At 39.9% G+C, this 23,966-nt stretch overlaps 1 protein-coding gene across 2 annotated transcripts; it reads left to right on the top strand.

Annotated features, from left to right (window-relative positions):
- Nucleotides 1–679: 679 nt before the first annotated feature.
- On the top strand, nucleotides 680–18,615 carry LOC137075905 (gastrula zinc finger protein XlCGF8.2DB-like). Of its 2 annotated transcripts, none has more exons than XM_067444857.1 (3): nucleotides 680–1,036; nucleotides 5,706–5,838; nucleotides 17,079–18,615. In XM_067444857.1, exons 2-3 carry the CDS (start codon nucleotides 5,754–5,756, stop codon nucleotides 17,876–17,878), a joined length of 885 nt encoding a protein of 294 aa, XP_067300958.1. In that variant the 5' UTR covers nucleotides 680–1,036; nucleotides 5,706–5,753; the 3' UTR covers nucleotides 17,879–18,615. The 2 variants fall into 2 exon arrangements, with proteins under 2 accessions (XP_067300958.1, XP_067300957.1); XM_067444856.1 differs by lacking the exon at nucleotides 680–1,036 and adding an exon at nucleotides 4,721–4,763.
- The last annotated feature ends 5,351 nt before the right edge of the window (nucleotides 18,616–23,966 follow it).

Raw genomic sequence — 23,966 nt, 5'->3', positions numbered from 1 at the left:
TTTGTGGTGAATTGGAAATCAGTGAAACATGACGGCACTAAATACCTTCGCCTTGTTCTCACAACCCTTTACGATGCACATTATAACCATGATTGTTCAAACTATCTTCCTACAAACTGGTACTTCGTCAACTCTGCTCAAACTACTTCTACTGATGCAGGCGTGCAGGTCACGTTGGTTCTATTTACGGAAATGAGAGAGGGAGGGGGAGATGTGAGGGAGGATGTTTCGGCCGGGACTTTTTACTGCGCCGAGTTGAAGTACTCTCAGAAGTGCTATTCCGCCATACATTATAGTTTTCCTTTTTAACTCGGTTAAAAAAGCACTACGTTTTATTTTGTGTCACCATACTTGATCGTCCAACTATTCGTGTAACTGTATTTAAATAGGGGAAACGTGGAGTTGATTGGTTGCTTCTAACTTGATCTCTGTTTGGTTCCATAGGAATGAACTGTGATTAGTGTGCTAAGCTAAATGCTATCAGAATGTCACCCCGCGTCAGAGAGGTTAAGTGCACGCACTCAGACGACAGAGGTATGTATCAACTCATTTTAGTTAAGGGAATAACATAGTTTAAAAAACGGTGAAGTATCCCTTTAACTTTAAATGTAACCTGAAGTGAAGTTATTCTCATCTAGCTATTAGAACTCAGACCTCAAAACAGTATGACAATTTGTTTTCACATAATATTCACCATTCACACGTTGGTTCTGTATCCTATTCATCTCTCAAAGTCTGTTAACCACTGAGGTGGTTTTCTGACTCTGGGGATGCGTCTAGGGGCTGGTTCTTGCCCAACTTGCACATCCTCGGTCACAGTGAGTCCATCCAGTGTAGTCTCGTTGTTCTCACTGATACAAGCTAGAGTCTCCTTTGAGAAACGCGCCAGCTTTGAGGCATTCCATTTCCGACCATGCTGAGAAGGTAAGTACTTGGCCCAAACTTCTTTACGACTGTCAAAGGTTCTGTGTATTTGGATGACGCCTTATGGACATGTTCCGGTCTCCGGACTCGCACTGCATCGTTCACTTGGAAGGTGGGCACTTTTGCTCCTCTCTTTCTGTCTGTATACTCCTTACTGTTTTGTTGATTTGTTGACTTGTTCGTGTGATGCAATTTTGTGTGAGACAGGACACTGCTTGTTTCCACGGCTTGTGTGTTCTTTCTGCAGTCTGGAGACACTTTTAATACCCTATTAAATCTCTCAATCGCTCCATTGGCTCTTGGATAGTAGACGCTGGAACGCAGATGCTTTATCTCTCTCTCTCTCTCTCTCTCTCTCTCTCTCTCTCTCTCAGGAAATTAGCAAATGCATGGGAAGTAAACTGACATCCATTGTCAGAGACCAAGCAGGTCGGATTTCCTTCACGACTGAACACTGTTGCTAAAAACTAAATAATTACCTCTGTTGTGACTGTAGCGGCAAAAGCTACTTCTGGCCATTTGCTATAGTAGACTGTGAGAGTGATGGCGTAATGACCGTCCCATGTAGCCAGTTCGAAAGGACTGGTTATGTCAATGGCCACCTTTTCCCATGGTCCATCTGGCAGCTTGACGGGTGTAAGTGGTGCAGGTGTTGTTTTCACAGTGGACTTTTACGTTTCTGCCGGGTCCCATTTGGCCTTGCTTCAGCTCCATCAGCATTCTAGAAGATGATGACAACCATACTAGCAGGCATACCAGGAGTACAAGCATACCTGGGTGATGTGATTTGCTACGGAACCACTCAACAGCAGCATGATGCCAATCTAAGAAAGGTGCTACATGCTTTGAATGAGGCGGGATTCAAGTTGAACATGCAGAAGTGTAAGCTCAACCAGACTTCTTTGCGGATCCTAGGCCACACCATATCCAGAGAGGGGCTTCAACCAGATCAAGATCGTGGCCAATGCATCTGCCCCACATAACACATCCTCCCTACGATCCCTACGATTGTTGGGGGTCCTGCCCTAGCACTGTACGACCCCAAACTGCCTACATATGTAACTACGGATGCCTCTGACTATGGGCTAGGGGTTGTACTTAGTCAACTTCATTCAGATTTCACAGAGAGAGTGGTAGCGTTTGCATCCAGAACACTTTCTTCTGCTGAAAGGAAATATTCCACTGTTGAACGTGAAGCACTGGCATGTGTTTGGGCAGTAGAAAGGTGGAGAACCCACCTTTAGGGACATCACTTTGTGTTACGCACAGACCATCAAGCACTCACTACCCTGCTCGCATCCAAAGGCACTGGCCTTGCTGCAGTGCGAATTGCAAGGTGGTCTGCAAGACTGCTTTGCTTTACATATGATGTTGCTTACCGCCGAATAAATTTAATATAAAACCTTGAAATGGTGCTCTATGGCACGGCAGGATTTTAAACAACTTCCTGAGTCGCCACAGACAGGTGCCGAATGCTGCTGCCGGTGCGTGTAGGCTTCAGGGGTTGTACACCGGACATGAAGATGTAAAGTTGTTGTTTGTTATCTGTAGCAAGTTACTGTGACCCCCTCGCCCTCTACTTTAACTCACATTACTATTTGAGCAAAATACACACTTGAAATGTTATGTAAAATTAAGTCTAGACACTTTGAATGTTATTTATATTAATATAAATGGTTCTGAGTTACTGTAAACATTTGTCAAAAGTAAAATATTGAATACAATTTTGTTGTTTTATTTACCATGGAGTTAGTAAGACTTTTACATAATAAGGGTCATTAGATTTTAACAAAACTCAGCCATACTAAAATTCCATATAAGGGCCACATAAATTTTAGTTGTTTGGCTCATGTTTGGTGGAGTTATGGCACTGCTTTGGCTGAGCTGTGGTAAGAAGTGGGCCAGAGCTAGCCTGGCTCTGCCCTCCTACGTACTTCCGCTCAATTTTCATTTTCCTTCAGTACTACGTCTGGGACTGCTGTGTAGTCTTAGGTTTTCTCCGAACAAATTTTTACCGGTCCAATCCGCGAACAGAGGGAGTGGCTGAGAACGATGACGTTGATGTCGAGCACTAGTTTGAGATGTAACGTTAGTTCAGTAATGGCGGCGGAGAAAGATGCGAACGAAACCATTCATTGCATTGTGGCACCGCTGCTGAATATCCAGAAGTTAAAGCCGGAGCAATAACAGTCTTTGCTGGGGTTTGTTGTGGCCCTCCAACAGGGTAAATTCGGGAAAAGTTTGATGTTCCAGATCGCTTCGTTAGTGATGAAGGAGTTGGCTGAAGCTATTCGGACGGTAACTGTTTCTCGTGGGGTCGGAAGGTATTGCCATCATTTAAGTTACAGGGACTGGTCAGTGATTTTATTGCCATCCGTCTCTCACCACCCGCGGAAAAATCCCCGGCCGTGTTGATGTAACAGCTGTCCGAATTCACATCTCCGAGTTTTCAACAATATATCACTTCAAAATTCACTGTTTGTAATCATTTTTGACCACTGCAGAACACCATACGGTTGCTTTGCTGTTATTAGGATGCATTTCTAGACTTGTATTTCCTTAAAATGCTGGAAAGTATTTACAAGAGCAATATATTTCATCACCGCTCAAACAAATTAAAATAAAAGCACTTAAACATTTGAATTGGTCCGTTATTTATAGCAGCATTTATTATCATACCAAGCATATGACATTTTATTTACAGCATACAATGATGTTACGGACCACGTGAGCGCCGCGTTCCCGGTCACAGAACTCTCCTCTCCATCGTGACGTAAATAAATCACAATCCAAATGCACGAGTTCTAGGTTTTATCCTATAGTTTTATTACTGAGGTGGCCTGCACATGTGCACTTTTACTTTGTCAGATTTCCATGAGTGAAACAGGCGAAGGGCGCATGACATACGTCACGACCAAAAGTTAGCGATTGGTTATGGCAGATCCAGAGTGGCTCAGGACAGATCCAATAGTTTTAAACCTCAACAGAGTGCCCGCCTTCGCAGAAATAAACCCTTGTCAATGGAGAGTGGCCAGACTCTGTGTACAAATGAAATGTACGAGGAACCAGGCTAGGCCAGAGCTGGGCTGGCAAACACAAACTAATCTGGGCAACGTCTAAGCTGTACATTTGGCCCAGATCTGCCAAAGGAAATTTGCTGATTGGGCAGGGAACATAACTACTGTGTTAAACACTTTTTTAAATGTTCAAATATGTCAAATAACTTGGATGCTAATATTAAATGTTAAATGAATGAAATGGACACTAAAAAGAGTAAATTATTATTATAAAACATTGTACACTAATCTACACTATTTTCATGTTGCTGTGGGACAGTATTTTCTTTGTGATTTAATAGATGGAATGCATGTAAATATAAATAGATGAATACAAATAAATGCTGCCCAATAATAACTCTCATTGCAAGAGTCTGTAGCACATCTAATATGTGATATTCTGTCTAAAACAGGACATGTTTGAGTGCAGAAACCAGTTACACAAGGGATCTTTTTTCAGTTATCTTCTACTGATTCCTGAAATAGATGCATTTCAGTGCTACTTACTCATACAAACTCTGCTTTAAGAAACTCATACACTATTTTTAATGTTTTTGAAATCACATTTGTCACAATTTGATCATTTTGATATTGGGGTATCTGATAATAGTTTCTCCATGCAAACATTACATATTTTCACATAATTGGACAACATGTAATAAAACATTATATTCTATGATCTTCTGTGATATTAGACACCGCAGTTAACAGGACTTTTATTTTGCTCTGCAATGACATCATAAAGCTGCGCCGCGCTCCTGCGACTGTTAAGACTGAAGAAAGGTTTGGTTTTTCGAATTACAATAGATACAGATACCAATTTGATAGCTTTTACAAGAGGTGCAAACTGATGTATTATTGAAAACATCGTTATATGCCTCATATGTCATATTAGTGCAGTATTTTTGTTAGTAAATTCCTTCTGAAAAATAACCATAGTTTTACTACAAATAAAACAAACAAAAATACATGGTTATTATTATAGTTAAACCATGGTAACCACAAATGAACCATAACTTTTGTACTCTAACCATAGTTTAACCATGGTGTTTGTGGTAAAACTGTTTGTAAGTGGTAATAAAAAAACATAGTTACTACAGTTTTACTATAAACCAGGGTTAATTTATTTAAGGGAAGCATATTCACATGTGAGTAACTCAAGGTGTGACTATTATCGCGACATATTTCGGTAATTAATTCATGGTAAACACGAATTCAGACACTGCAGAAACGGAGCTTTTGAAAACTCCGACTCAAATGAATCGAATGCTTTGTCAAATGATTCACCGATTCATCACCGCGCGCTGATGAATCCTGCCGCTCAAAACAGTGTAAAAATACAACGACAACAAAACATGAATTACTGTTTTAGGCAAACCACAAATGTTTTCATTTTAGTACTGTAACATAGCTGTCAACCCTCCCGTTTTTCCCGGGTTTCTCACGTATTTTAGCTCTTTTCCCGCTGTCTTCCCGTTTTAGTATTTTCCCGTAAAATATCCCGTTTTTTACGCTCTGATTGTGTTAACTCAGAACACGCAACTACATGTATCTATATATACAAATCCTTAAATACCAAATGCAAAGTAGTGTTTTTTGTGTGGCTATTTTAAAGGCCATTAACTATTTAATAAGTACTGAACTAGGAAACTAATTGAGACAGAATTATTTTTCTTTCAGCGAATTATTGTTCTTCTCTAAACATGACTTTGTCCAAACACACAGGAAAACTCCTGGAGAAGCCTCTGAGATCCACCTGACACTGTTATAAAGATGGCGTTTCATAAACAGGAGAGTGAAGACATAAAGATTGAAGATGTGTTCAGCTTGAAACAAGAAGAAGCTGAGGAACAAACAGGTTAGTTTCATTCTCAAAGCTGAGCTCAGTCCTGTGATCCTCAGTGAATTATCTGGTGGTAAAATTTAGTAGATACCCAGATAGCAGACAAACAGTGAATCAGCGTTGAATCAATGTTAATGCATCAACTAAAATATCATTGAATCAATGTTGAGATGTCAATGTTGAGAATGTTGATTTTTCATCAGGTTTGCACCCTGAAATAATGTTATTTCAACGATGAAAAATAGATCAAGATGGGCTTAAAATCAATAGTTTTCCAACTAAAATTAAACCACTTATTTAAGTGAAACAATGTTGAATCAATGTTAATGCATCAATCAAAATATCATTGAATCAATGTTGAAATATATCATTGATTTTTCATCAGGTTTGCACCGTGAAATAATGTTATTTCAACAATGAAAAATAGATCAATCTTGCTTTATGTACAGCAGGATTCTATGCCAGTTCATTTGTCTCTATTTTATTTTTGATTTTGATCAGAGACCATGTGTGGCTGCAGTCGATATGATTTTGCATCAAAAAGTCACTCAAAGTAAACAACATCCTTCAGTTTAGATGCAAATGTATTTATTTATGCCACCACAGTTACATCAGGAAATCTCACATTGATTTAAAACAATTACATCTGAATTTATGACACAAATGAGAAGAGCCTGGAAAAACATGACAACGTGCATCTGCAAAATGGAAGTAAATACAAATGTAAACTTGCCAATAAATACAGAAATGACACAGTACTACTGAAAGAAAGAAGGTAGAAGAAAGAATAAAATACTCCAAACTCAGGGGTTTCCACCATGAGCAATGCCCCGAAGCCTTTCAGGTTGTAATGGAGCCAGTTTTGCACCGTCCCAGCAAAGATAAACTCTGATGCCTCTTTTTATCAGCATTCATGGCATCTAAAACAACAAGAAGTTAGTAAATATTTGGAAATGTGATTAATTATACATTACAAATATAGCCTACTACAAAATGAAGTGAAACTTTAAATTGTATCAAAATCTTGATATCCCAGTTAAAACGGTAACATTAAATTCAGATTTAAGGCATTTTAGTATAGACTTTAAAGGACCAGCAGTCACACAATGAATGAAAGAGCAAAGTGAATATATCCGGTGTTTTATCTAATAATATTATTGTATTTAATAGTAAATAAATAAAGTGTGAAAATGAAACAAGTAAATGAATGACCAAATAGCTAAATTAAGAAAATAAAAGAGGAGCTGTATAGGCTACATGGTGGTTTGGAAGAGATTTTTTTCCATTTACAACACGAACTGGAGGCACAACTGTTTACTAAATTTCTGTAGTTTGATATAGCTGCCAACAGAACTTAAAGATCTCTTTTCTTTTCTTTTTCTTGCTGCATTAAAGATTAAACTGTAATGATGTAATTGTGATCTGCTCTCGTGATATCTCACAGCTGAAGCAGTTATGAACTGATTGTATTTCCCCTCACCGCGCTAACAGGTCAATCAGTTCTAGCTCTGCTTCAGCTGTGAGATACTCTCACGAGTGGCGAAGACAATTACTGACAAGCCAGAAATTCATCTAACCTTCCGATCGCCTCTCGTTTATACACTGGACGAATATAGGATGATTCATCTGTGTGCAACGAGTAAGATATGTTTGTGGATCCGCGCATGCATTCATTGACTTGAGTCGATCCTATATGGTCTCAAAATGAATCAAATAGGATCGACTCACAAGTCAACGAATGCATGCGCAGCACCGTAACTAGATGAACACCTCACAACAAACGACGCACGACAAAAAAAAGAAAAAGAAAAAGAAAAAAAGAGTTGCACGAGTCAGAATTCGGACGCAATTCACAGTGTATATGCCAATCTTAAGGGAAAAAAAATGAATATAAATATGATATGGTTTGGTGAAAAACAAACTGAAACTCAATGTATTAAGATTATCCTGGCCGTTGGTTGTGTAACTTACGAGGGCGCTCATGTGACTATTATTAACATTGCAGTTCACTAAAACTCGCTCAGGAGAAGCAAACAAGTTGTAAAACATAAAGATGAATAAAAATACTAAATTAAAATTGAGATGAATTTTATACATATATTTTTGTAGGCCACTTACCTCTAAAAAAAACGGTCGTTGTCCTGTGTGTCTCTTTTTTGCGATTGAAGTCTGTTCAGCTGCGCTTGCTTTGATCTGATTGGTGGATGTCTTGAAGGTGCATTACCGCCACCTGCTGGATTGGATTGTGGCGCATTCGAAAGGGACACATATTCTAAATTCTTCATTAACTCTGTATTCTTTAGATAAATAATGAAATGCATGTACATTCTACATGATTTAAATAATAATAATAATAGGCTACATTTTTATTTATTTAAAACTGATAGACTACATTTATGGTTGAAGTTCTTTGTTTTTTTTATTTGTTTTTTACATTTTTTATTTTAATAACATGAAACACAGAATGACAACATTACATGCCAGTAAGCAGGAAAATAATATACCTTTTAAAAAGATTCATAGTTTTTACAGCTTTCTTATTGGAAGAGTCAGAAATCAAACACGCATACAATTTTAACTCTTCCAGAAAAATGTAAAGAAAGGCTTACAATTATGTATTCTTTGTTAATCCACACACTCGTTGGTGTACTCGTCGTATCCTTTGAGGATAATAAATGTGCTCACATTCACACAAATGTAGCCAATTGATTTGGACTTGCCTTAACATGTTGAATAATGTGACAGATAGATTGACCGTAAGCCTCACCGGTGGAGAATTAAGATGACCAAACATCAGCATTGATTCAATGTTTGTCTTTTCAACACTGAAAAGCATGGAATTTTCAACATTGATCCAATATTATTTAGCAGTGAATTTTCAACCTTGGTCCAGTATGGTGTTAGCATTGAATTTTCAACATTGATCCAATATTACTTAGCATTGAAATTTCAACCTCAACCAAAATGATGATTCTGATGGAATTTCAACATTGAATCAATGTCACCATGCTATCTGGGTATGATTTCCTGCATTATGGTGCATTTGAGGCCATGTCCCTTCTCTATACCAATAAAATAACTCAAACCAGTCAATACTGATAGTCTAAGAAGGCTATTTTAATTTAACTGCCACGTAGAAATCAATAGTTTCACAGGTAATGATAATGAACAAGTTGCATGTTTAGTATGCTCCGTGTCCAGATTTTAAAAAGTGCAAACGCACAACGATAAATTATAATGGGGAATAAAACAATCTAATCTTAAAAGTTCACTTCAAATAGAAATTGACATTTGGATAATGGATAACATCTGTTTTGAACTTTGAATAAGAAGGGGGAAAAAAGCAAAGCAAACATGGCTACATTACGTTGAGATCACTATTTTAATGGCAAATGTGGCAAAACATGGCATGAGTGTGAGAGACAGAGAGACAGAGAGAGAGAGAGAGAGAGAGAGAGAGAGAGAGAGAGACCTAGTGTGTGTGTGGTTCAAAGTGAGTGAATTGGAGTTTCAGGTCTACGAGCTACCAGAAGCACTTGTTTTAAACGGTAAGCAAGGAAAGCTAAATATTTCCTTGGCGAACCACAGCTAGTTAGCCAAGCCTTTCGATCGAACCAACCTTGGGAAAAGCTTCTCTTGTAGGTTTTCTCCTTTTCTCGCGCCTATTCCCTTCTGCGTAGTAAACGGGAAACCATTGGCTTAAATTACAGCACTGTAGGGCTGAGCGAACTGAGCCCAGGGAACACCGCCTATTCGCTACTGCACTAACATGATAAACGTAACGACGTTCAAATCATTCTGGAGAGTTTCTAAACTCATTCTAAAGTAATACCATTATTAGCAGGGGCGAGCTGCTGCTGAATATATGTCATAATAGGGCAAAAACACCAGGATGAGAGTAACGCATACAACTAGGGATGTTTGTTTAATTTGTTTTCCTTAAACTGAAAACCTTGCAGTTGCTTTGCCGCTGAGCTTTAGGCCTCCGTTGCACCATTAGCTAGATCTACGGATCGGCTTGCAGCTGATCTGGGGTCTCATTTATAAAACGTTCTGTAGATTTCATCGTTAAAGCTTCAAACCATTATGAATCAGTGTATCGATTCAGAATTCGGATCGCCACAGTCACGTGATTTCAGCAGTTTGGTGGTTTGAAACCATACACTGTAAAAAAAATTATGGACGTAGTGTCCGTGACGTCACCCCATAGGATTCTGATAAGCCGTTCTGAAGCTTAAAGCTACACTGTGATATTTTCCCCCATCTAGCGGCGAAAAGGTATATCACCATCCAGTGAATAATAGTTTCTGTTCCTCTCAATTCTGATTTCGTTTTAACTCCTACGGTGGCCGATTTAGTCCAAGATTACCATTGCAATCCCCCTCTTCACATTCGACACGGTGCCATCATGTGTTAAAACGCGAAAGGCGAAGCTTGAATTTACGGCTATGTCCCTCTTTGGCTAATGTAATTTCAAGATGGAGGGGCAACATGGTGACCGGCATTCAAACCCCTCACCCGTATGTATTTTCAATGGCATATTATAAACTTACGAGAATACTTTATTCTCGTGATTTATGATGGGCATATATGCTGTAAATGTGACCGTTTTCCCCTCTGTCCCAAAAACACATGCATATAACATGTTGTATAGGTAGTTTACATGATAAAAGTAACCTTAAAGGGGGTGAAATGCTGTTTCATGCATACTGAGCTTTCCACTGTTAAAGACTTGGATTCCCATCCTAAACATAGACAAAGTTTCAAAAACTAATGTTGGACGTTTGATGGAGTATTTCTGTGTCAAAAATACTCCTTCCGGTTTCTCACAAGTTTCGGAGAGTTTTTTTTGAGTATGGATCGGCTTGACGTTAATAGAGCGGAAGGTCCTTCTATGGGCCGTACGGGCTCTTCTCCTGGAAGGGTACGCGCGCGTGACTAGAGCGAGAGAGCAAACGCACGCCAATAAACACTCAGCTGCAGATCCACTCGTCCGTGCAACACGTCTGTTGTGCCGCGCTCCACTTTATTCCTATGGGTGACGTCAAGCGACTTCAAAAAAGAAGTGTGTTTTTGACGGAGTGGTCCCAGCGATAAAGGTTTGGTCCTGCTTTGGAAGCAGGCGGTGAGTAAAACTGCTTCAAATGTCTGTGCTGTTGGCTATCGTCGCGTAAGTAAACATCAGTAAACAACACGATCGTATAACGTTAGTTAATTTATCAATGGAGCATGCGATCTATGGTGTGTGTTTAAATACATTTGTTTAGCTGACTAATATGTCAGTTTGTTTATTGTAAAACCACCCAAACATAAGGCTAGCGTTCTCTCAAAGCGTGCTTCATCATTCAGATGCACTAACGTTACTCCATTGTTTTTTTATACACTAGTCTGACGTGCAAAACTGTTTTGCTTGCTACTGCTAAGGTTTAGTCGCATACAATAGTCCATAAACCAAATCATGTCATCATAAACCACGAGTAAACAAACGCAAATGTTGACAGACCACTAAATACAGTCCATACCACAGAGACGGACGTCCTGCTGTTGCTGTTTCTCCTATTCAGTTTATTTCATCCTCCGGATCCGATTCTGGATCGTATTAGTTGAATCTGATTGATAGCCATGGTTTATTAGAGTAATGTTTTATTTTCTACGCTTGACGATGTCAGCTTTCAGAAGCTCTCGTGCAGTAGCTCCGCGCTCGTCATTCTTTAGCTCCACCCACACGATACGCCTCCAGCCGCTCGTTTTTTTCCGGAAAGACTTGGTACAGCCTATCTTTCTTTTATAAATATAATAAAACTAAAGACTTTTCAGAGATATGAAGGATGCAATACTACTCTATAGGTACTCAAGATTGACATGAGATTGACTGAAACTGAGTGTTTCACCCCCCCTTTAATATGCTCTGGGTTTAATAATTTGTGTGAATATTAACAGTGAGTATTATTAGTAAACGGTGTGATTGCTCTAATCTGTTAACAAGGGTGCCGAAAAAAACATGCGCTGCTTACGCCCTGCTAACGCGTGCAGTGTGAAACCAGCCTTAGTTTGTTTCTGGCTCTGGAGCATAGACCGTAAAAAAATACTGGAGGCTCAAATGTATGGCATTTGAGTGAGGCGGAGGTAGCTTTCCCGCGAGTGGGGGTGGTTTCGGCGCAGCCATCGGACACGCCTCCAGCGTTTGAGAGCAGAGAATACTGCTCATTTTTTCAAGATTTTGATCTCTTATTTTTGCTCAGCCATAATTTGGCTGGGTGTTTAATAACATATTTTTCTGTGGTGTGACAAACTCAGATCACATACTTAATTTTGACTTTACAGGGTCTTTAAAAGAATTCAGCATAATTAACTGAGATTCAAAAGTGCTAAAAGATGCAGAAGTTTAAGTCAACACTTAAACTTGTCATTAAAAACAACTGCAAGACCACCGCCACGACCAACAGACCTAGGGGTACTAAAACTGCAGCCAGGAGGGGAGAGTTCAGAAAGAGAGGTCATTTCACATAGCCTGACAAGCCAGACCCACATCAAGATGTTTGGTCTGGAAACTCACCATTGACGGCTCAATCCGAGGGACGCGATAAAAGGTGAAACGGAGCTTGTTGATAGATTAAACATTCGCCGTATCCGGTCAGCAAAACTCTGAACACATCTTCCCTTTTTAAGAATGACTTCAGTGCCGTTCTTTGTTCTTTTGTCAGAGAAAAGCTTAACTCCAAGTCTTCCAGAGTCTCGGTCAGAGCTGATTCAAAAGACCGCCGTTCGCCAGTTTCTGTGTTTACTAGAAGCACGCAAACGCAACTCGGCCGTCGTCATTATGGCCCCACCCACCGACTCTATACACGATGTGATTGGCCCGGCAAGAGTTAGGCGAATACAGCTCAGAAGGGTATTGAAAGTTGCTAGACGACACTCGCGGGCAGATTAAATTTGCTGCCGCGATTTCTAGGCTACATTTCACCAGCATTAAGCCAAGTCTCAGTAACAAATAAAAAATCTATTTCATGAGAAAGAAAAAAATCGATCAAGATAAAGGTCTTATTTGCCAGAGATCTCACGTTTATCAACGCCATTGTCACTGGAGTGAGAGTAGTATTTGAAGAAGACTATCGCAGAGAGGAATCATAAGTTGCCGGACTCCCGTCACGTAAATAGCGAAGATTCTGATGGTTAACTCCTCGATCTGCAGACCGTCGCCTCACGAACACCATCCGTGAAGACTGAGACATCAGCACCAAAGACGGAAAGACGGGCAGAATGTATGAACACCTCAAGTTCACGAGCACGGCCTCTGCCATCAAAGAAGAAGAAAAAAAAAAGACAAATAAACATAATTTTTGTCTTTTTGTTTATTAAAACTTAAATTATTAATATAAAATATATAAAATCAACTTAAAGTGCACAAGGCATAACTTATTTTTAACATAATTAATGAAAAACAACTTAAAGTGCAACACAAAAAGGCACATCTCCTTCCTTTAAACATGGACCAATTACCACCATTAATAACAAAACAACTTAAAGTGCAACATAAGAAGGCACATCATCTTCCTTGAAACATGGATAGTATGTCCACATCATCAAAGAAGAATAAAATAAGAAAGCAAAGCAAACCCGAGCTTATATTTTTAAATTCTTTTTCAAAAAGACAAGGATGTCTACATTGTCTGGGGAGAGTGCGGACCTCTTTGCAGTCTCTGTCTCCTGCTGTTGAGAACACTCTCTCAGAAGGAACTGAAGAGCCTGGCACAGCGAGATAGCACCTTGCCATCTTGGCAATATGAGGGTATTTACACTCATTGCTTTTCCACCATGTCAGTGGATCACCATCCACTGTAATGCTGCTTGCTGCCAGGTAGGATGCCACCTCCTCTTTGATGATGTCAGCAGGAGTCATGTCCATGTCTTTGCTGGCAAAGGTCTCTCCAAAAAGCTCTGCCATCGCCGACTTCTTTTGTGGAGGAGATGTGTCCAAGTTTGCTCCTGTTGACTCTGCAGCTTGACCCTGCAGGAAAAATTTTGTTGATTTAATTAAACCTATTATATATTTTCATGTTTCATAGACATGAAAAATGTGGCAGTGACATTTAATAAAAATCATTATTACTGAAAATAAATATATATATATTTTTAAATATTATTTTTCTTTACCTCATCAGAGTCTTCAGTGCCCAGACTGCTCACAATCTCAGTGGTAAGGTCACTGTATGTCCTCTGGCGTAGTGCTGGGTCCATGTGAGACAGGGACTTGATCCTCGGATCCAGGGCAGTAGATCTGTGAAGGCAGTCCTGTAGAGTAGGGGGTGAAGTGTATCTGGGCTGCAGGTCCTCTCTAATGGCAGTCTTGACATCTCGAGTGATGGTGCTGTCTTCCACACTTGGAGCCATGGATTGTAGAATCCTTGTTTTCAGTGGCAGAATCATTGACACAGATGGTGAAGTTTCAATGCTCAGCAGAGATGTAACAGTTTTGAGGGGTTTAAGCACCTGGAGGACCTCTTCTGCTACATTCACATCATCATCAGACAGGCTGATGATGTCTTTGACATTTTTCTTAAGGGTCTTGTCGGTCAATGCAGAGTATATAGCTGCCTGCTGCTCCAGATAACGCTCCAACATATCATAAGTGGAGTTCCACCTTGTTGGAACATCATGTATAAGCTTATGAGTAGGCAGCTTTAGCATATCTTGCTTTGTCTTAAGCACATGAGCAGCTGTTGTGCTTCGGTGGAAGTAGGAAACCACCTTTCTGATTCTCCCAAGGAGGCGGTCCATCCTATTGACTGAAATTCCCTTCTGTGATGCCAAATTCACTACATGTGCAAAGCACCCTGTCTGTGGGCCCAGTCCTGCCTCATTCACTGCATTTTTTTATTTTTGGCATTATCAGTTGTGACTGGGATATTACTAGTATTGGGCCTCTTTATATTCCATTCCTCCACTGCTTCTGTCAGTACCTGTGCAAGATGAGTGCTTGTGTGACTCTCGTAGATGGGGCGTGTTTGCAGCACCGGACTTCTCATCTCCCAGTCTGCTGTGATGAAGTGAGCGGTTATCGTCACATAGCTCTCCGTTCCCCTGGAGGTCCACCCGTCTGTCGTGAGCGCAACAGATGATGCTCGGGACAGTTCAACTTTTTTCTTCTCCTGCTCATAAAGATCCGGCGCAATCTTTTCGCTGAAGTGAGTGCGCGACGGGATGTCGTAACGTGGCTCAAGCACTTTCAGCATGTGTTTAAAGCCTTCGTTTTGCACAACTGAATATGGCCTCATGTCTGCACCTATAAACACACCGATAGCGTTTGTGATGGCTTTAGCCCGGTCTGATTTTGCATCAAGGGGCTGCCTAAATGCTGCGGTGATAAGCGGTTGTTGAGCAGCTTTCGTTTTCACTCCTGTCAGTGAAACACCGGGGTGATGTCGCTTCAATTGCGTGGCCATGCTTGATGTGTTTCCATTGTCATATGGCTTTCTTGTGCCACAGTGCCTACATACCGTCATGGTTTTATCCACTAACCTCTTTCCGTCATCACTATATTTGACAGGGAAGCCAAAATGCTCCCACACCGGTGATTTAAATGACACGGGGCGTTCAAGCTCCTCCGTTCCTCTGCTCGCCATGATCACGCTGTGTGGACTGAACATGCGCACAACTTCTTTTTTTTTTCCAGAAATCAATCCGTGGATCACGTGTGTGCCGAACCGAAGATATTGATCCGAACGGATCACGGATCAATGACGATCCGTTGCACCACTACACTATACAAGGGGTTATTTCGGGGGTTTTTGTGCACAAAAACTATTCTCATTGCTTCATAAAATGATTGTAGAGGCGCTGTAGGGAGATGGGCTTTGTAACAACGTCTTTAGTGCCTTTATGGGTCTTGAGAAAGGAAATTACATTGGTGTCAATGAAGTCCTTTCTGAGCATTCGGGTTTCAACACAAATATCTTTATCTGTGTCTGAAGATGAAAAAATGTCTTACGGGTGTCGAACGGCACAAGGGTGAGTAATTAATGACAGAATTTACATTGTTGGGTGAACTAACCCTTTAAAGACATTTGCTGAGGAGCTCACACCGGCCTGGCATCACCTTTTCCAGCTCTCAATTGATACTCACACAGTGCCAGAGCTGTGGAAAAAATCTATTATAATCCCAATTTCAAAAAATTCATGCACTCAATCTTATGAAATCATTTGAGAAGGTCATAATTGGAAAGCTGCATAAGGAAGTGGTTATCTTTAGGTCAGTATCAGTTTGCATATAGAAGTAATCGTGGTACTAACGATGCAGTCTCTACATTAACATACTTTATTTTAAAGCATTTGGAGAGTCTGGCTGCTTACGCTAGGCTACTTTTTTATTTTAATTCTGCGTTTTACTCAATTCAACCACATACATTTTTGGAGAAACTAGGTAATTAACGAGTCAATCCTTTTATAATCAATTGTTATTATTTATTTTTGACAAACAGAATGAAACAGATTTAATTCAGTGTTATCGGATGTTGCAATAAATAAACAAGGGGCTCTGCAAGGGTGTGTGAGTTCGCCACTTTTGTTTACTATTAACACAAGTGAGTGTGCTAGCCAGCAGTCAAACCAATTCATGATAACATTTTTGTACGACACTTTATTATTGCTCCTGTTGACGAGAGACTGCAATATTAATGATAACATAAAGACCATAGAAGGGTTTGTGGACAGGTGTGATGACCATTATTTACAGATTAATGTAAACAAAAACTGAAGAGGTAATCATTGATTCTAGATTATTGGGGGACAGGAGCTCTGTCATGGTTCATGGTGAAGTTATCAAAGTTATAAATATTCTTATAAATAGTTTTGGGGTCCACATTGACAGTGACCTTAAATGGCGCACACGTGTCAAGTGTGTGCACAAGGGGTAATCAGCGCCTACATTTTCTACGAAGATTAGGATTATTTTGAGTGAGCAGTTATATAATGTTAATTTTGTATCAATTAATTAATGAGCAATTACAGCAGTATGTTAAATAACTGCAATGACTGGTACAGCAGGTAACAAAGGGTTGTGCTGAGAGTTTTTTTTTAATGTAATTATTTAAAGGTATGAATAGATTTTTATTATATAGGGTTATATTATAAGAATGGCTGTTAATGTTGTATGTGTTGTGTGTTGACGTTGCAGCAGTTCTCTAAACTAAAACACATTTCTCCTAAGAGAGACAATAAATTATACCTTGACCCTTGATTTGTCTTTTTCGCTTTAGGCCTGATGCCGCTGAAAGATGAGGGTCTGGAACTGAATAATATAGAAGACAAAGATCAGCTTCAGGATTTCATGACTGGAGAGAAGTCCATGACGATGGAAAAGACTCAGAAGACCAAATCTAAAGGTTTCATTTGTGGTCAGTGTGGAAAAAATTTCAGTCGAAAACAAAACCTGGAAATCCACATGAGAATTCACACTGGAGAGAAGCCATACAAATGCTCACAGTGTGGAAAATGTTTCTCTCAAATGCAAAGCCTTTATGCCCACATGAAAACTCACAGGAAAAAGAAAGGTTTTCCCTGCCAAGAGTGTGGAAAGAGATTCGCTTTAAAAAACAACCTTAGTGTCCACATGAGAGTTCACACTGGAGACAGACCTTTCATCTGCGAACTGTGTGGACAAGGTTTCATTCAAAAAGGAAACCTTAATGCCCACATGAGAGTTCACACTGGAGAGAGACCATTCATCTGCCAACATTGTGGACAGAGTTTCAATCAGAAAGGAAGCCTTGATGTCCACATGAGAATTCACACTGGAGAGAAGCCTTTTTCGTGCTCTCATTGTGCACAGCGTTTTGCACAAAAAAATGCCCTTAAAACCCACATGACACTTCACACAAGAGGGAAACATTTTAGGTGTCCTGACTGTGAAGAGAGTTTCCTTTTCAAAAAGAGCCTCAACAATCACATGAGGTGTCACAACATCTGTAAACAGTGTGGAAAGAATTTTGCACTAAAAAGACATTTTAAGACTCACTTGAGTACTTGCAAAGGAGGGGAAATCGTCCATGCGTTATAAATGCTTTACAAGTAAAATTACCACAAGGATTCTCTCAAAGAAGTATGGGTTTATGTCATCAGTAGAATTGAAAATGGAAACATGTCAATTTCACCAAAACACCAAATTGTTTTTTTTACGCTCCCATGAGGTGGTTTTTCAGGCGATTGGAAAATGGACACTTTTGCAAAACTGCAATGAAGAAAGTTTTTGCATTTACAGGTCATCTGGCATACGAAAAAGTCGATCATTTTTTATAGGTGACTGTATATTTGGACAAAAGATGAGACCTTTATTAAATTCATAAAAGACAATAGATTTACAGGAATACTGGATTCAAGACAACAAGGAAGTGCTACAAATTGTCATTAAGACCTTGAAGCATATGAAGGAGAAACACCCACAAACTCCTCATAAGTGGGACTCTTTATAGATAGGGTTTCCTTGCCATTAACGCTTGAATAACATGCCGACGTCTCCTTCGATTAAGAGGCACAAGGGTTAGAAAAAGATTCAAAAATCCTAGGCACTTTCACTTTGGTGGAAGGCAACTGGAACATTTCCAGTTTGAACAAAAGGCAGGACCAATGCCTCACCATTGATTCTTACATACCATTACACAGGGCTTTGCCCATTGCAAAACACGTCCAGAGAGCAAAGAGATAACAACAAATGCAAATCTTGGGGAAAGGATGCGGCTGCCTCTCCAGCTAAAAGGAATAATGTATCATGAAGCCACTGCAACCCATCATCATTCATCCCAATTCCCCTTCATCACGGACACTATATCACCCCAGCACAGATACAGTCAGCGTCTGGTCTCTTCATTGTATTACCTTGTAAAACTGTACGAGTAAGACTAAAGAAAGACTTTGTGACCAATTTGAGACTTCCAGTGGATTCATCTCCTTTATGTTTCCTCTTCTTTGCTCATACTCTGCAAGATCACAACTGAGTTACTTCCAGTTAAATCTCCTCTTCAGTTTCTGTATTCCACCAGTACCTGATGAGTTGTGAGCACTACAGCCGTGACAGTTGGCAGTGACCATATTGTTTTCACAACATTTTCTTCAGGTTTCTATGGCATACTGGAAAACGATGAGCATTTCATAACACTTAAAGGCTTTTATTACCAAAAGCATTGAGAGAGTCAATATTTACAGCGTTGACCCTTCTTCATAGCCTCTGCAATAATTTGCTCTGGCATGCTGGATATCAGCTTCTGGACCAATTCCTGACTACTGGTGATCCATTCTTGCCTTATTGGGAGTTGATACAATTAGTGGGCTTCTGCTTGTCCACTTGCCTTTTGAGGATTGAACCACTGGTTCTCCATGGGATTAGATCCCGGAGTTGTCTGGCCAAGAATCCAGAATTTTAACGTAATATCTCTGAGCCACTTCAGATAAGATGTGATGTGATGTGAAAGCCAGGAATAGTAGCCCATACTGGGAATTTGTCCTCTGCCTTTAACCCATGCAAGTTAGTCCACACACATTAGGAGCAGTAAGCAGTGAGCACACACACTTGGAGTAGAGGCCATTCGCTGTGGCGACCGGGGGGCGATTAGGAGGTTAGGTGCCTTCCTATTGCATTTGCGTACACACATCTTTTTCTTCCCTGCATTTCTCCTTTTCTCTATCTTGCTTCCTAATCGAGTCTAATAAACATGGCAGTGTATATTACTGTTACTGTTCATACTGTTATTGTGTATCACTTTGGATAAAAGCATCTGTTAAATGTATAAATGAAACTGTAAATAAATAAGATGTCACTTTAGATAAAACAACTTTCATTGACCAACTGATCAGTTTAGATGTTTTTTTTTTATAAGCACATGATTATTTATTTATATTTTTTTAAATCATGTAGTTCATACCATACTACTGGCACAACAAGGGCATTGGGAAGCAGGCTTTGTTTTTTATGTGGAGTGCAGACTTTAGGTCCCGATCCATGAGATCCATCCAGCTGAATTTGGTCTTTTGAATTCATCACCAGCCTGGGTGTGAGTTGCGACAGCACAACATTACTTATGTAGTGCTGTAGAGCAGGATAGATATGAAAGACCCACTTTCAACCACCAAATCCACCACAAGTCTTGAGTTATTAGTAGATATAGTCACTGTGCTGTAAGTGTAAGATCAGTTTCTACATTGCATCAATGCAGCAAGTCAACATAACATTTGAAGATCGACCTTATAAATCTTTTCAGTCAATTTTTTGTGATGGCAAGAAATGACAAAGCAACCAAACGGGGGTCATGATTTACTATCTAACGGGACCAAAGTAATATTGTTTAACAGAATCCCTATTCAGTTGTGTCCTGCATCTATTACATTAAAGAGCTATTTCTGCTTGATTTAACCCTTATACTTAGTTCTTGCCATCAATCAGCTGAACCTGCCAGCATATTCTCAGTGAGCCAGTAAACCCAGTTTCTTTTGGTCTTCTCCCCCTTTTTAAAGTGCCAGCAGTGTTTTTTTTTTCTTTGTTGTTGTTTTTATTTGTCCTCCAGGAAACAAGAATAGATACTTAAGTTATCTTTCTTATATAGAAAATCCACATTGATTTAAAAATCTTTAGATATTTTGACTGGAAATTACAAGGGGGAAAAAAGCATTTCTTGCAGTGCAGGTACATTCATTCACTGTGGATATTTTCATCAAGAGGACACTGTCAACATGACAAAAAGATCATCCTGTAGATGAGGAGGCTGCAGTCATTTGTAGAGAGTTACATTCATGTCAGGTGAGGCTATATAGATTCTTGCTATATCCATATGTATAGTTATTTGAGCAGTACCATGTTTAATGCAAGTTTTCTTTATAATGTTAGGGATGCAGAGCATATTAGTAAGCCCGCTTTATGCAGAGAGGTAAGGAAAGTTTGCCTCACTCTCACGTGAGCTTTTTCTGAATATGTGTGTGTGGTTTTCCTGTCCGTCTCTCTTGCTTCCCCTTTCTACGTCTCTCTTGCTTCCCCTGAGCCCATTGAGTTTTAACAGTCCCACGAAAGCATGTGGTGGGTTTGGTGAGGAGTACGCGAAAATGAATGCCATTAATGGGAAGGCCCAATCCCAGTTCTACCCCTTAGCCCTTTCCTTTCCCCTACCCCTTCGTTTTGTGCGTTCACGTGAAGGGGTAGGGAGAAGGAACAGATAGCCCTTCAAATGAAGATTTTTTTCAGGAAAACAATTCAAATTAAGGGCTAGGAGGATTTTCTCTGCATACATGACTATGACTAGCATGCTGCTACAATGTGTGAAGGAAAGGCAAGACTATCTGAGATGGAAGAGATGGAGCAGGTTCGCAATCTCTCCTAAACCTTACAAGTTGATCCAAGACGGGATCCTGTAGGGGACGTTACCTTTGCCCCGCAGGGCCTCCCCTTTCTTATGTCCGCTTCTTTACACTGTCTGCTACCACAAGCAGAGTGAAGCGAAGCACACTGCTCTACTTTTCCAATCTCTTCCAGTAAGACAGCCCTAACCAAAAATAATAATCAACAGATGCATAAGAAATAGAAATATACAGTTGTAAAGATAATTAAAAATAATAAAATGATGATGTATACAAACCCAATTCCAAAACAATTGGGACACTATACAGATTGGGAATGCAATAATTTACTAATCTCCTAAACTTATATTTTATTCACAATAATGTACATACCATTTCAAATATTGAAAGTGAGACATTGTGAAACGTCATGCCAAAACTGGCTTAATTTGGATTTCATGAGAGCTACACAAAAAGTTGGGACAGGTAGCAATAATAGGCTGGAAAAGTTAAATGTACATAAGGAATTTGAAGGACAAATTTGCAACTTATTAGGTCAATTGGCAACATGATTATGTATAAAAAAAGCCTCTCAGAGTGGCAGTGTCTCTCAGAAGTCAAGATGGGCAGAGGATCACTAATTCCCCCAAAGCTGCATAGACAAATAGTAGAGCAATATCAGAAAGGAGTTTCTCAAAGAAATACTGCAAAGAATTTGAAGTTGTCATCATCTACAGTGCATGATATCATTTTAAGATTCAGAGAATCTTGAACAATCTGTGTGTAAGGGTTAAGGCCGGAAAACCACACTGGATGCTCGTGATCTTCGGGTCCTTAGACGGCACTGCATCACATACAGGAATGCTACTGTAATGGACATGACAGCATGGGCTCAGGAATACTTCCAGAAAACATTGTCGGTGAACACAGTCCTCCATGCCATTCACCGTCTCTGCCTAAATCTCTATAGGTCAAAAAAGAAGTCAGATCTAAACATTATCCAGAAGCGCAGGTGTTTTCTCTAGGCTAAGGCTCATTTAAAATGGACTGTGGCAAAGTGTAAAACTGTTCTGTGGTCAGATGAATCAAAATTTGAAGTTATTTTTTGAAAACCAGGACGCCGTGTCCTCCGGATTAAAGAGGACAAGGACAACCCAAGTTGTTCTCAGCGCTCAGTCCAGAAGCTGCATCTCTGATGGCATGGGGTTCATGAGTGCGTGTGGCATGGGCTTACACATCTGGAAAGGCACCATCAATGCTGAAACTTGTATCCCAGTTCTAGAACAACATATGCTCCCATCCAGACATCGTCTCTTTCAGGGAAGACCTTGCATTTTCCAACAAAATGCCAGACCACACACTGCATCAATTAAGGTATCATGGCTGCGTAGAAAAAATATCCGGATACTGAAATGGCCAGCCTGCATTCCAGATCTTTCACCCATAGAAAACATTTGGCGCATCATAAAGAGGAAGATGCGACAAAGAAGACCTAAGACAGTTGAGCAACTAGAAGCCTGTATTAGACAAGAATGGGCCAACATTCCTATTCCTAAACTTGAGCAACTTGTCTCCTCAGTCCCCAGACATTTGCAGACTGTTATAAAAAGAAGAGGGGATGCCACACAGTGAAAAACATGGCCTTGTCCCAACTTTGTGATGTATTGATGCCATGATGTGTTTTGAGTCTGGATTTGAATGTGACTAGTATTAGAGCACATCTAATCTGTTCAGAGAGCTGGTTCCAACTACGGCTGGCATAAAAACTAAAGGAAGACTCTCCTTGCTTTGAGTGAACTCTTGGTATTTCGAACTGACTTGATCCTGATGATCTGAGTGATCTGTTGGGTTTGTATTTAATTCTTTACAATTCTTTACAGTGTTCTGTATGAGCTGCAGCTGTCTAATTGTCATGAAGGTAAGAGGATCAGACAGCAGATGCGGAGAAATAATGTAGTTTTAATTCAAAACCAGGCTTGCCAGAGAGTTCAGTACAATACAAAAAAACAACTCAGAGCAGTAGTCGTAGAATAAAGTTCAAACTCAGGTCTCGGCTTGTAGACAACGCAACCACAGTCAGCCCGGTAGAGACGAGTGATGCTTCTCCGGCTCAGAGGAGTACCTCTAATATAAATCAGCCTCCAACACGACAGGACTATGCCAGAGGCACAAGGTAAACAGACATTCTTTACATGTAGGAAAATGCAATACTCAGGCAAAGACGAGTAGAAAGAGGTGGAAGAAATAGGGACATTAATGAGAGGAAAAAAGGCATCAGGTGAGGGAGAGAATGTACCGGCTAATTGCCAAAGAGAAAAAGCTGAGGGGAATAATGATCAAATGAGAGGGTGAGTGCTTCAATAAGGAAATAACAGAGGAGATGGGGAGAGAAAGAAACAGGATCATGTCACTAATGGCCTTTTTGGGAAGGCCAATGAGAACACCATTACAATAGTCCACCCTGCTGGTGATGAAAGCATGAACCAGTTTCTCTAAGTCTTGCCTGGAGACAAAACATCTAATCTTTACAATATTTTTCAGATGATAGTATGCTGATTTAGTTATTGCTTTGACATGACTACTGAAACTCAGGTCTGACTCCAAAATCACTCCAAGATTCCTGACTTGATTTTTTTGTTATTAGACCATTAGCATCAAGATGTGCATTCACCTTGAGAATTTCATCTTTGTTTAACTGTAGATGGTTTTGACACATCCAGTTGTTAACTTCATCAATGCATTTGAACAGCGAGTCAATGGGGCTGAAGTCATTAGGGGATATTGCTAAGTAGATCTGAGTATCTTCAGCATAGCTGTGGTAAGCAATT

Source organism: Pseudorasbora parva, chromosome 5 (genome assembly GCF_024679245.1).
Source record: "Pseudorasbora parva isolate DD20220531a chromosome 5, ASM2467924v1, whole genome shotgun sequence".
In the NCBI taxonomy this organism is placed as follows: domain Eukaryota; kingdom Metazoa; phylum Chordata; class Actinopteri; order Cypriniformes; family Gobionidae; genus Pseudorasbora; species Pseudorasbora parva.
The sequence above is the reverse complement of the archived record's forward strand: the minus strand, read 5'-3'. Positions and strand labels throughout refer to the sequence as shown.